Source organism: Cavia porcellus, unplaced genomic scaffold (assembly GCF_034190915.1).
Source record: "Cavia porcellus strain 051 isolate PalLab524CR breed Dunkin Hartley unplaced genomic scaffold, mCavPor4.1 scaffold_16, whole genome shotgun sequence".
Classification (NCBI taxonomy): domain Eukaryota; kingdom Metazoa; phylum Chordata; class Mammalia; order Rodentia; family Caviidae; genus Cavia; species Cavia porcellus.
In genome coordinates this window covers 8,320,762-8,334,775 of record NW_026947499.1, presented here as the reverse complement: position 1 = coordinate 8,334,775, position 14,014 = coordinate 8,320,762, and the positions used below count along the sequence as shown (strand labels likewise).

Here is a 14,014-nt window from a genome sequence, read left to right as displayed (position 1 = left end):
TACGGGCAGCTGTCCACGTCCCACGGAGAGAACGGCACACCCGCGCGTCCAATGCAGGCAGGTGGGCACCGGAGGCCCTGATTCACGGAGTCGGGCACAGCCAGGCACAGCGGGGCCTGGGCAGTGCAGCCGGGAGCCTCTGACCCCCCAACCTCCGCGGAGTGTCACCCATCTGCCGCAGCGTGGAGGACGAGGCAGGGGAGGAGGAATTTGGATCTGGAGCAGGAGCAGCTTCCGTGCTGACATCCCTGCCCCGCTCCTCTCCACATGGTAGGCATCGCGCCTCCCGCCCACAGCCTTGGCCTCTTCCCTGCCTTTTGGAAGCGAGGGTGGCTGCGGCCCTTCCCTCCCAGACTTTCCGCGGCCGGGCAAAGAAGGCACCGGAGGCCTTCCCCACCTGGTTCCCCACACTGCGCCTAGAGGGCAGGCGGAATAAGTCTGGAAGGAGCCTGATAAAGTCTCCCTCCTCCATCAGGGCCTGGAAAGCAACACTCCACTGAGGTTCATAAGGCTCCAAAGGCACGCAAGCCTGTAATCCCAGCCCTCTGCAAGGCTGAGGCAGAAGGATTGAAAGTTCAAGCCCATCCTGGGCACCTTAGGGAGACCCCCCACCTCAAAAAAATTTTTAAAAGGCTAGGGATGTAGTTCAGAGAGCATTCCTTGGGTTGGACCCCAGTACAGCAAAAGAAAAAAACGGCCCAAGAGGGAAGGTGTCCCCCTCATCCCCCCACAGAAGCTCTGGTTCCTGGTTCAGACCTCTCCCATGGGGGGGGGGGGAGCTCAGTTTCACCTGCAGCGACCTCCCAAGAAGCTGGGTTCTGACTTCCGGCCTCCTCCGTGCTGGCACAGGGCAGGACCTGGCCTCCCCCTCCATCCCGCCTTTCTAGGTGGAAATTAGCATTTTTATCGCTGTAACTGCCATCTCTCAACTATTTACAGAAGCCAGGCGGATAAAAAGAGGCAACATAAAAATAGTCACTCAGCAGCTTTCAGATGGGCGGGGGTGGGGGCCCCACCGAATGTCTCACTTTCCTCCTCTCTGTCCAAAGGGAGAGGGTGCTAGCTGGGAGCTCTCCGTAGGCGGGGGCCAGGTCCCAGGATTCCTCAGCTCCTCAGGTCCCCAAAAGAAGAGGTCCAGTCAAAGATTACCAAGTTTCCAAGCCAATAAAATACAGGCTGGGCCCCTCCCCTGTTACCCGGGGCTTCTTCCAGCCTTCTAAAATACCAGTCCGGCCAAAGCAACACGGCTCACCAAGCCTCTGGCTTTTCTCCATGAGTAAAATGTTTCATTGTTGAAAAAGAAAATTCAGCAGCAACACAACAAACACAACCAAAATGAAAAACACTGCTCCTAAAACACTTCTTTCCCCAGTTTGCCCAGGACTGGCCCAGGCAGGGACACGGCCCAGCAGCACCCACCAAGCTTTCACAACTTTTCACTGTTACGGTGCAGGACATGGTCCAATTAAGGAAGAATGAAAAAAATAATTCAAAAATCTTCTTTTTTAACGCAGCACTGGGGATTGAACCCAGGGCCTCTGCACTGCTACATCCTGTCTTTAAAAAAAATTTTTTTTTTTTTAATTTTGAGACAGGGTCTTACTAAGTTGCTAAATTTCCTAGGTTGGACTTGATCTTGCAATTCTTCTGCCTCAGCCTCCTAGAGTATTAAGGATTACAGCTATGTGCCAATGCTGTCAATTAAAACTCTTTCTTTTTTTTTTGTCTTAACTTGCCACAATCCTGCCTGCCTCAGCCTCCCAAGTGCTGGGATTACAGGAGTGCACCACCACACCTGGCTTTATTTTTCATGTAATAGAACAACTATGAAAATTATGTCCACCCCCAGCTTCCTGGGAAATGTGAACTGTATTCCATAAGAAAATAGACATAGGGGCTAGGGATTTAGCTCAGCGGCATAAGCACCTGCCTTGCAAGCAGGCAGTCTTGAGTTCAATCCCTGGTACCAATAAAAACGAAAAAGACAAAAAAAAAAAAAAAAAAAAAAAAAAAAGAAAGAAAAGAAAATAGACATAATTTGCTTGCATACAGAGGCCCAGAGAATCCAGGATTAGAAAGTCTATCCACAGACTATACAGCCCCAGTGGACCTCAATTTCCTTCTCTGTAAAATGGATCCACTGGGCCCAGCCCAGAGCAGGACCACAGGTGATCTTTGCTGTGGGTGCACCCAGTTCTCGGACAGGGCACACCCCACAGACCTTTCTGTGCCTGCTCTTCAGGCTCCCACCTGCCAATCGCCAGGGCTCCTCCCATGGCTCCCAGCCCCCAAGTACCCATGCCACCAGGAGGGACACAGCTGATTTTGTGCCTAGTCCCAGGGCCTCAGCATTGTTTGCTGGCGAGGTTTTCTCAATGCTGTGGATTTATTTATCTGGGAAAAATATAAACCCAGGAAAGCACACAGGGACCTACTGTGAACAATTCGGGCCACGTGAAAAGCCGGGAAAGGAAGGACACCCAGGCTGTCCCTGGAAAGCCACACCATCCTAACGGCTACGTTGAGGACACACGAGGTGATGGGTGTAGAAGGAACCAAGGTTCTGGGGAGGGCAGGCAAGGAGGAAGGAAAAAGACAAAAAAAAAAAAAAACCCTGCTCCAGGACTCTGGTCCTCCATCAAGTTCAGAAACCTATTCTCCATCACCTTTACCTGCACACAAAGTAACAAAACCATGTCTTTCATTCACTTACTTATTTTTGGTACCAGGAATCAAACCCGGACCTTGTGCTTGGCAGGCACTATGCCACTGAGCCCGTTTTTTTTTTTTAGACAGGGTCTCACTATGTAGCCCAGTTTGGCCTCAAACTCACAGCGATCCTCCTGAGTGCTGGGATTACAGTTGTGCATCACCACCCTTGGCAACAAAACTTTTTAAAAGGAGGTAGCTCAGCTGTAAAACCTGTGCTTAATATGAGTAAAGCCGAGTGTGATCATCACTATCGGGAGAACAGAGAGGTAGAGGGGGAAAAGTCCTATGAGACCCTATTAACAGATCAAGGGACAAGCACAGTCCAAAGAAAATGCAATTTCTTTAAGTGCCAAACAGTAGACCTACTGAGGGCGAAGGCTGCACAGCCTGCGGGTGACAGCCACCAGTTCTCACCAGGTCTAAAAGGAAAACATCCGAGAAAGACAGCAGAGCGAAGCTTCCACCTTAGAGGACAACGTGAACAGCATGCACCCCAAACCCCCTGGATGGACATGGACCGATGCGGCCCATGGGGATCTGAGGAGGTACACGGGGACCCTGAGCAGGTTACTCAGCCCCTCAGCACCTCCATAAAATGGGTTCACAGTGAGATAAGTGGGGCTCTACAGCTCGAGTTCAAGTTTGAAGCAAGCCAGGTGCATTGGCACACGCCTGTCATCTCAGCAACTGAGGGCAGGAGGCTGAGGCAGGAGGATCCAAAATTCGAGGCCTTCCTGGCAACTTAGTGAGACAATTTAGTGTCACAAAATCAACAGTGAAAAGAAATGGGGATGTACTCAGTGGTGGAGCTGCCCCTGGGTTCAAGTCCCCAGTACCAGAAAAAAAAAATTGCTTTTGAGCCAAAATGCCTTGAACCTAGGCTTGACCTAGCCCACTTCTACCTCCCTCAGAGATGAGCTCCTTCCAGTGGAGGATCCAGAAGCAGGAACCAGGTCTCTGCCCAGTCCCCTCGGTCCCCACATCCCAACCAGCCCTGCCAGTATCTACTTTTCAGCTCATCCTTCAAGGCTCAACACAGGACACCTCCTTCAGGAAGGCCTCCAGGATTCCCACCCCGAGGGACTTCTCCAAAACTCCCACTGCTCCTGCTCTGTCCACTCCGAGACAGGGACTGCAGTCATGCTTCTCAGCAGTGGCATTACTGACATGCAGGGCAGAACCATTCTTCAGGCCGGGTGCTGGTCTACTCACGCAACTCTGGGCAAGCCCAGTGCCTGCCACCAGGAGCCAGGGCACTTGGCATCACTGTGACAACTGCAAGTCACCCTCACTGTTTCCCCGCCCCCAGCGGGAGCCGCTGCATGGTTATTGATGGATATATTTGGCTCCTAGCCGACCAACAACCTGGGGCCAGAGATGGGGCAGGGTGGCTCAGCACCTCGGTGCTCAGTGGTGCTCAGTCTGGGCGCTGCTTAGTAAACACACCTGCCCCTCCAGAGGCTGAGCGATCAAGGTGGTAAAGTGAAAGGGCTCTGGGCAGGCAGTGGGAGCCTCCTCGTTATTCAACCTCTCAGCCAAATCCCAGCAACACCAAGGATCGCTGTGTGACTCTCATCTCCTCACATCCTCCCTGCTGGGGCGATCCTGGGACAGGTATCAAGGGACACAGTGCAAGCAGCACAGCACCCTACGTGGCAAATGTCAGTTGCTAGGGTCACTCAGCTCTAGCACTGTTCAAGCCCCAGCACTCGCCACCAAGAAAGCTAGTTATTAACATTTTTCAGGGTGCGGACTCGCTGCTTCTTCCTCTGCTGTACACTTCTGTCCCGCCTCTTCCACGGAACAAAGGGCCGTGGGGACACAGAGCTCCCCTCTGGTCCCTCTTCTTAGAGCAGGAGGGGAAAGCTGCCGCCCTGCCGTGCGGCACCCAAAGTTTCTACTCTAGGACTGGGGGCGAACCAAACCCCAGGCTGAGGAAGATGAAGCTGGCTTTAGGAAGGCGACACTGCGTCCCACTCTGAGGACACTGAGACGTCCCCACCCGCCTTCATCGCTTCAAGGGCTGAGATGCCACCTCTGCAGCACCAAGTGACAGCAGCTGGAGAGGCAGGGTGGCAGAGCTGTAAAAACACCCTGCTTCCCAGACTGGGCAGCCCAGGGGTGGGGAGACGCCGGGAAAAGTCCCCCCCCCCGGGTGCAACGGGTGGCAGCGCAGCCAGCGGGACGCGGTGCAGGGCCCAGCGGCCGAGTCCTGGGGAGGACGCCGGCCGAGAAGGCGCGCTCCGCATTCGCAGCTCGCTGCAGCCCCAGAGTGAATTTAGGTCATAGGGACCCGGCCCGCCTGCCTGCGAGGTCGCCGCGAGAAGCCGCGGGAGGAGCGAGTTCAGGGTCGGGTAGGGCTGCTCCGCGCTCTCCCGCCGGCCCGCCCGCGCGCTCCGCGCTCCCCACCTGTCAAACGCGAGGGCTGGGCCCAGGCCGCCTCCGAGACCCGGGACCGCCCCGGCCTGGCGACTTCGGCCGGCGTCGCACTCCGGGCCCCCCCCCCGGAAGACCCCCCCAGGAGGCGACCCGAGGACGCTGGTAGGGAAGGGGCGCGGGGGCCGCCTCCTGCACGTGGCGGGGCGGGGGCGCGGGGCAGCGCACGTGGGTCCCCGCCGAGGGCGCCCCGGGCCGGCCTCGAGTCTGTCAGCCACCGCAGCGGAGTCCCCACCCCGGGGGCGCGAGGACGAGGGCGCCCATGACTGCGATGCGAAAAGGCTGGGTCCGCGCCCGGGCCTGGCCACGCCCGCTCACCTGGGCTCCACGCTCTGCGCCCCGGGCTGGGCTCTACAGGCTCGGCGCGGCCGCGCGCTCTTCTCCGCTGCCCCGGCGGGCGGCGGGCGGGCGGCGGACTGGGAGGGGCCGACCGACCTCGGTTCGGCTCGGTGTGGCTCGGCTCGGCTCGGTTCAACTCGGCACAGCCTCGGGCTGCGCGCGGGTTGGCTAAGGGACCCCGGAGATCAGTGCGGACGGCGCGCGCCCGCCGATTCGGCGGCGCGCAGGGAGAGGCGGGGCTAGTGAGCTGGGGCGGGCGGGGCTGGGAGCTAAGTGGGCGCGGTTGGGAGCTTGGTGGGCGGGGCGAGGGAGGCCGCATCAACGGAGCGGAAGAGGATACGGCCCGGCGCCAGGCGACGCTGCTGCGATTTAGCCCTCTGCGCGCACCTGCCTCTCCCTCCTCACTGGACGACCGGTCACCTACCCCCGCTTTGTTTAGCTGAATTGGCGTCTGGAGGGCGGCAGCTGAGCTGCGGGAAGTTTCCCCGGTCAGCGGGGAAACCCAGGGTCCCGCCTAGGGCCTGGTTCCTCCCCTCCGTGCCTGGCACGGGATGCAGGGGAAATTTCAGGGCCCCACCCATCCGGGGTCCCCCGCGCCGCAGGCTCCCCCACCTGGCTGAATGCAGCTCCCGGCCTTCCTGGTACCCCAACTGCTGCACCCTGTAGGAGCAGCCTTGGAGGGGAGACTCCCTGACCGCGTCACCGGGAAAGATCAGGCCCCACCCCGACCTGGGTACCACCCCAGGGATGGCCCTGCCCCTGCCTGACCACCAGAGGGGAATCTAAGGGCAAGCGCCAAATGAATGAGAGGTTCAAAGTGCTCTCTGGTCGGCTGGGTAGGTTTCCAGCCTCTTCTGTTCTGTTCCTCGGTATTTGCATGCTGCGGGGCTCTCACAGAAGACCGAGACAAATTATTCCAATCAGCGTTTCCATGAGGTGACCGCCTCTTTCCAGATTACCAACATACATGCAACCTCTTGCACCTTCACCAGAGGAATCATTAAATGAAATTCCTTCTTACAACGACCTTAGCTAGGCCTGGTGGTGCTGGCCTGTCACCAAGCACTCTGGGAGACTGAGGCAGGAGGTCTCAAATTCAAATCAAGTCCAGGGAATCTAACAACCTAGTGAGACTTTGTCTCAAAATTTAAAATAATGCACAGTGGGATCAATACCCAGTAGTGCATTAAAGAGAAAAGTATATTAGTTCTAGTTGTGTCTACATGAAGAGAGCTCTCAAAACCAATTGTTGAATAAATGATCAATGTGCAGACCATACATAAGGTTGCCAATTCGTACTTTGTTTATAGATACATTCAAGTCTTCTAAAGGTCACAGTGGACAAGCGCATATTAAATTCATGACAGTCAGCCACAAAGAAGGAAGCAGGGGCTGGGACAAGAGCTCAGTGTAGAATGCTTCTGGGCACTGATCCCCAACACTGAAAAACAAAAACAAAAAGAGGAAGTAGAAACTGAGAAAGGGAAGGGAGGATGAGGAGCATCATGGAGTTTTGTTTGCGTTACTCATAAATGGGTGTGAAACAAAAAGCAAAATGTGAACAGTCAATTATAAATGGTGGATGCTTAATTTCGGTATTTTCCTATTTCTCCCAAAACGTGTACTGGGGCTGACAGAGAATGTTTAGGACTCTTAAGTCATGGATCAGTGAACTTTTTTTTTTTTTCCTTTTTATTTTTTGAGACAGGATCTCACCATGTAGTTCAGGCTGGCCTTGAACTCATTATTCATTATGTAGTCTGTGCTGGCCTTGAATTTGCCGGGATCCTCCTGCCTCAGCTTCCTGGGTGCTGGACATGTGTCTGTAAAGGACCAGATAGCAAATTGTTTTGTTTTTGTTTTGAGGCAGCATCCTGTTGGGTTTTCCAGGCTGACTTTGAACTCACTGTGTACACCAGGCTCACCTCAAACTCACAGTGATCCTGCTTCAGCCTCCCAAGGGCTGTACCCAGCAAGATAGGTAAGTATTTGAGGCCCTCTGTGCTACATGCTCTCTGTGGCAATGGTTCAGATCTTCTTGAGGGACAGAGACCAGCTGAGACCAGCTGAGTAAAGGCAACTGGTATGGAATTTATTGTGCCTGAGTATAGGCAGACAAGGTGAAAAGACCATCTGTAGGAAATAAATAGAAGTATGTTCTTTGGTAGGGACAGAGAGGAGGCAGGGGACATTGGGCAGGAAGATTTCAATAGACATCTGTGGTCAAAGTTCTCTGGCTGTCCTGCCCCTCAGTGGGCAAAGTCCTTGCAGCGTCCAGTGTAAATATTCTGGTGTCTCCAGCTGTCACCAGATGTCCCAGGACTGGCAAAATTCCTTGTCCTGTCTTATCTGCTCAATGACAGCCTGTGCTTGCTGATGACAGCTCTGGTGCTGACTTCCCTGCTGAGAACAGATTTGACCCTTACACTGCCAATCCAGCAGCTGCAGGGGATATATGAATGGACATAGCAGGCCCAACAAAATCTTAAACACTGAAGGCAAATCTCATAGTTTTCACATGTCAGAAAATACTGGTTTTGTACCAGTACCATTTAAAGATATAGGCTGTATGTGGTGGTGTATACCCGTAATCCTAGCAATCAGGAGGCTGAGGCAGGAGGATTACCATGAGTTGGAGGCCGACCTGGGCTACATAGTGAGTTCAAGACCCTACCTCAAAACAAAAAAATAAATTAATTAAAATGTAAAAACTATTCTTAGATATTGGGCCATTAAGAAAGTAAAAATAGTAAAAAATAGGTGACACGCCAGATTTGACCCATTGGCCCTAAATACTTTGGCAACCCTGCTTTCCTAATGCACCAAAGTAGATTTTGATGTCCTTTCCTGTTGCTTGTTTTTTGTTTTGTTAAGACAGCATCTCGGGGCTGGGGATTTAGCTCAGCGGCATAAGCGCCTGCCTTGCAAGCAGGCAGTCGTGAGTTCGATCCCCAGTACCGATAAAAAGGAAAAAGACCAAAAAAAAAAAAAAAAAAAAGAATCTCACTGTATAGCTCAGGCCTTAAACTCACAGCAGTCCTCCTGCCTCAGTCTCCCAAATGCTTAGATTACAAGCATGTGCCAGCTTACCTGGTTCCTTTTGTTAAAATATATAATCCTGTTTATATAGTGTATTATTAAATTGGCTATGTTTTATTATAAAACTGTGGCCAACACAGGCAGAAACAGCACTATGTAAATTTAAAAGCCAGTTTGAAAAGGTTGGAACTTGATGCATCCCTGTGATCCATGTACTCTGGGAGGCTGAGGCAGAAGGATCCCATGTTCAAATCCAGCCTAGGCACTAAGCAACATAATGAGAAACTGCCTCAAAATACAAAACATAAAAATGTTGGGGAGATAGCTCAGTGCAAAGACCCTGGGTTCAATCCACAGTAGAGAAAAGAAAAATAAAACTCCAAACCTTAGGCCAAAGTTCACTTGCTCCTAGAAGTTTCCTGAAACGTTGTGACTGGACCATCCCTGAGCAGTCAGAGGCTGTACCATTTATCTGATGCTCCACATCATATCTCCTCCATTCTTTCCTTCTGGGTCACTGGCACTGCCCAGAGCCTTGGGCCTGAGTTATATCTCCAAATAGTGATCTTCCTGCCTCAGCCTCCCAGAACCTGGGACTATAGGCGCACGCCACCATGCTCCCCTGTCCTTCCCTTCTTCACTCATGGCTCCTGTTTTGTTTTGTAGTGTGGGGGCTGGGATCCCCGGGTTCTAAGCACTACCCTGACACCCCCCACACACACCCATGAGCTTGGCTGTAAATCTCTAGAATCCAGGCTGGGACCACCTGTGTACTCTTAGCAGCCATGACTTTGGAGTCAGATGCACTCAGTTCCAAGGCTGGAGTTACCAGCTTTGGAGGCTTGGGCAAGGGTCCTGAACTCCTCCAGGGTGGTTTCATCAGCTGTCAGATGCTGAGAATGACAGCACCTAGCTGGCATGGGCGTAAAGCTTGGCATGGGCTTTAAATACAGTGTGTGCAAAGGAGTCGGCTTGGAGCCCAGCAGGGAAGTGCTCAGTGCCAGCTATTAATACACTCAGCCCGGAGCTAGAAACCCACCCATTTGTGCACCTTTCTTCTTAGAGTGATCAGAACAGAGTACAGAACATCCTAACCGCTGTTCCTGCCTCTGGGCCCCTCTTCCGACAGGAAGCTTCCCACACGAGGGAACCATTTGCTTACTGAGAGACACCACTGTAAAACTTAGCTTTGCTTTTTGGGTTCGTTCCTCCAAAAACACTAGAAAAACCCTGTTGTAAGCAAACAGATCCTGTTGTCCTGACAACACGGACTGCCAAGAAAAGCAGTAAACAAAGCTTCAGCATCTTTTTTTTTTTTTTTTTTTTTTTTTTTTTTTTTTTTTAAGAAAACTTGACTGGTACAAGGGAAGGGGCTGAAATGTAAGACTTTAAAATGATCTCACTGCCAGGATGGCATCATAATCGCCTGCCAGGCCCTGCCCATCCCAAAGGGGCCGTTCTGGGTCCCACTCCTGGCATTTACATGAGTGGTCCACCTCCCCAGCCCTGAGGACCCAGAACGAGGGAACAAGATGATGAACCCCACAAAAAATGTGACCCAGTGGATTCTGTGCCGTGGAACAGAACAGAAAAAGAAAAGAAAAAAATAAAGGGTGGGGTGGCATACATCTGTATTCCCAGCACTCGGGGAGGCTGAAGCAGAACTGCTGCAAATTCAAGGCCATTTTGGACTATATAGTAAGACTGCCTCAAAAACAAACCAAACACACAAAAACTAGTATGAAATGTTGGACAAAGTGAAAAGGTCTCATCCCCCAAAATAGTACACTGTTATGGCTTTGTTTAGATGTCCCCCCAAAGCCTCACGTGGTCATAGGGCTTTTTCAGAGGTGGCTGAGTCTAGAGTGTACGACGCTGGGATCAAGGGTGTGCAATCAGTGAATCAGTCCACTGGTTGGTTTGGGAAATTCTGGCTGGCATTAAGGGTGGGAGTGTCTCACCCACCCTAGGGTGGGCAGCCTGCATCCAACATAAGAAGCTGGTCCTTCCTTGTTGCTCTGTCTTCTTCCCCCACGAACTCTTTCTCTTCTGGGATCCTCTGCCGTGCCACCTGGCCTTGGAGCCAGCCCACAAGGGACTGAAACCTCGACGAACGGACCTACATAAACCTTTCCTCCCTTAACTTTGGGCACCTGGTTATTTTGTGTCAGCAAAGAGAGCAGTAACTAACACAAGTACTGTCACAGCTCTGGGAGCAGCAGGACTAGGGTACCGTGTGCCTCGGCAGAGCAGGAATGGGCAACGCTGAGACTGCTAGCTGTGGGACCTTGGGTGGATGGCCTCACCTCCTTCCGTCCGAGTTTCTCTTACTCTGCTGAATGGGATCAGTGCCATCGGCTGGCTGCCTCTCAGGGCTGCTATGGAGGTAAAATGTGTTCATGCATCAAAATTACAACAGGGCCTCTGGAAACCACAGTGCTGTCACTCGCCTGGGACAGGAACCCCCGAAGCACGTGAGGTCTCCTCTGTACCCCTCCATGCGGCAGACACCTTTGTCTTCTGAGACTCAAGGTCCCTGTTGAAGACCAAATGCTCGCTGGCCAAACCTTTCCCACATAACGAGATGATCAATCCTTCCACCCTACTTTAATCTCCCCAGACTCTACCATTAGATAATTTCGGTCTTCTCCCACCAAACGCTCCACCAGAAAAAAGCCAGTTAGTGGTCACCCTAGTAGTACTGAGTTTTGGGGTCACTCAGATGGTGCTGCGTTCCATCCGACCATGCCTCCCTGAAGGCAGCCCACCCAGCAAGCTGAGGGACAGGCAGCAGCGTCCCACACACTGGTGTGCTGGCCATGGGTTCAGTCTTTGCCTCCCGAGAGGGACCCTCAGAGCCATGTGGGCGGTTCTATGGGTATCAAGGCCGAGGACTTCTTTCCGGTGCTGGGGATCAAGCCCAGGTCTTTCTGCACCGCTGTTAAACCCCAGCCCCTGAACTCCTTGGTTAGCAGAAGCCTCCAGCTTTGGTTTTGCATTGGGCTGGCCCTGCAGAATCCCTCAATTGTTTCTGGTCAGGACTAACACTTTCCAGTTTTGAACGTGGACACCGTGGATCGGCTAACAGCCTAGCCCATCTCTTGGGACTTCTGTGAGGTGAATGTTTGGGGCTGCTTCTTAAATGGGGAGGTTCTGTTAACATTCATCCAAAATGACATTGGGACCTGTCACCAAATCCATGCGCAGCATGGGCTCAATTCCCAGCACCAAATACAGGGAAGAAAGATATCAGAGGACAAAATATACCTGAAGTGATGTTAGAAACTGGTAACACTAGTTACTTCTTAGGAGGAAGAAGTGCTTTTTACTACACAGGCTTACTGTGTGTGTGTGTGTGTGTGTGTGTGTGTGTGTGTGCGCGCGCCATACCTGGTAGGCAAGTCTTACTGTTCCCAGGCTGACCCCAAACTTGTGATTCTCCCGCCTCAGCTTCCTGAGTGGCTGGGACTTTTCGCCCAGCTTCAGGCTCGGCTTTTAAACATCAGCACAGCCAGTCGTTTTTCCGTCTCTACACCGAGTCTCCTGGTGGCAGCCTAAAATGGATGTTTGTTTCTAAAATGGATGAGCTGTGCAGTTGTGCCTAAAATGGATGAGTTACTTTTCACACTTTGGGGAGCCGTGGAGGGGAAATGCTTCTCATTAGAAAGCTTCCATCCAGCGGAGAAAGCAGCAATGACAGAGCTGCCAAGTGTAGCTCGCCCGTCTTTTCTACACAAGGACCATTCGGAGACTGCTGCTCTGCGGGCCTGAAACACCAGCGTTTCCTGTAAACACCAGTGGACCAGGAACTCCTTGACAGACAGCAGCAGCCAGCCCTGCGCAACTGCGAGGCTGAGGTATAAGCTATGCACAGTGCGTGCTCAGTGAGCTGCTGTGCGCCTCTGGCCTCAAGCCCTTCTGGATTCATTATCACCTTCACATGACGGATACCTAGACTGACTTTGTCACAATCCCTCATTTAGATGTTTAATATATGCATGCAAAAGACACCAAGTAGCCAGCACTGGACGATGGAAATATGTCTTGTCACTGGTTCAGAAACCATTCTTAAAAATCTTTCCCAGCTGAGGATGGTGACATGTTTCTTAACTCCAGCCCTTGGGAGGCTAAGCCAGGAAGATCATGAGTTCAAGGTCAGCCGGGGCTACAGAGTGAGTCTCTATCTCAAAACCACCCCCAAACTGTAAAAACCTTGTCCTTCAGAATCTCCAGTCAGAGACCGACTGACACTCAGGAGAATCCAGCCCCACCTCTTCCAGGCCAGCAAGGGTGAATCTTTTAGAACAGCCCTCTGCAGCATGTGCCCTACTCAGCTCTGGGCTGAGTGGGCGGGGTCTGCAGGCGGAAACTCAAGCTTCGAACAACCTGGCCTGCGCCTCAGAGGCCTGAACGGTTGTAGTAAGCAGATTTATACAACAGTGCAGTCAGTGTGTGCAGCCTCTATAAAGACCCTGGCAGTTCTGCCCTGAGAGAAAATAACTGCAGACACCTGCAAGACCTTGTTAGAAAATCAGCTGTTTTTTGAGGATTTTTTTTTTTTTTTTAAAGAAAGGGTCTTGCTATCTAGCTCAGGCTGGCTTCAAACTTGCACCGATCCTCCTGCCTTGGCCTCCCCAGCGCTGAGATCACAGGCCTGTGCCACCATGCCCAGCTCTGTGTCTTGGTTGAGTCAGGGTCTTGCCATGCAGTTCAGGCTGGCTTGAATTCCCTGTGTAGCCCTCAAACTTGCATCGAGTGAGCCGGGATGACAGGTGTGCCACCACATCCAGCTTAGCAGCAGTAAATTAACCCCAGGTTGGTGTCCTGTGCTACCAGAGAGAGAAGAGAAAACATAAATACATACTTACTGGCAACAAAGCAAGACAAACTGATCAGGAGGGAGTTTATTGATCAGATGAGGTGGCTCCGACCCACATCGGCACGGAAGGGAGGGGCAGGGCCAAGTCCACAGTCCTGTCCATATAGCGGCCAGAGGTGGTACCCGGGCACCGCGCCCCGCTAGAGGTGGTTTATCAGGGGCACCCCGTGGGAGGGCAGTTCCTGATGCAGCTGCCGGAAAAGCATGGCGCAGCGGTTCCGCTCCTGCGTCCTCCCCAGCGTGTGGTAGAGTCGGGCCTGGAAGTAGACCACGTCCCTGATGCGCTCTTTGCAGTCCACCTTCGCGAAATAGTTCTTGGCTTCGTTGAGGTTCTCCACTGCGGACTCTAGAGCTGACGGAGGAGACAGCGCCCATGCGTTACCTGGCACCTCCTCCCTCCAGGGAGGGGGTCGTTCCACGCCCTGTTCTTTACTCCACAGCAAGGTGTCCAAAACCGCATGCAGCCCAATCCTTAGCCCAGGACCCGTCTCTGCGGGGCTAAAATGAGCACTCGCCACCCTCCACCTCCACCCAGCGCACGAAGCACTTTAAAGGCTGCGCGAGCTTTAACATGTTCCGTGAACGCAGGGCACGCAAAGATGTGCCGCC

The 14,014-nt window shown here is 52.8% G+C and overlaps 2 protein-coding genes across 9 annotated transcripts in view; both read right to left on the bottom strand.

Moving 5' to 3' along the window:
- Window positions 1–6,204, bottom strand: part of Camkk2 (calcium/calmodulin dependent protein kinase kinase 2) — a 46,372-nt gene extending 40,168 nt beyond the window's left edge. The window contains exon 1 of one of the 6 annotated variants that reach the window (XM_003462971.5): window positions 6,100–6,204. The gene's annotated coding sequence lies outside the window, so the exon portion shown is untranslated. Of the gene's footprint in view, window positions 1–5,121; window positions 5,146–5,466; window positions 5,689–6,099 lie in introns of those variants that run through there. The other 5 variants (XM_063225593.1, XM_063225592.1, XM_005000472.4 and 2 more) reach the window with 5 other exon arrangements.
- A 7,211-nt stretch (window positions 6,205–13,415) lies between these two features.
- Anapc5 (anaphase promoting complex subunit 5) overlaps window positions 13,416–14,014 on the bottom strand; it is a 29,481-nt gene continuing 28,882 nt past the window's right edge. For all 3 annotated transcript variants that reach the window (XM_063225591.1, XM_005000470.4, XM_003462929.5), the window contains one exon: window positions 13,416–13,757. In XM_063225591.1, coding sequence (XP_063081661.1) covers window positions 13,546–13,757 — 212 coding nt within the window. In that variant the 3' untranslated portion in view covers window positions 13,416–13,545. The remainder of the gene's footprint in view (window positions 13,758–14,014) is intronic.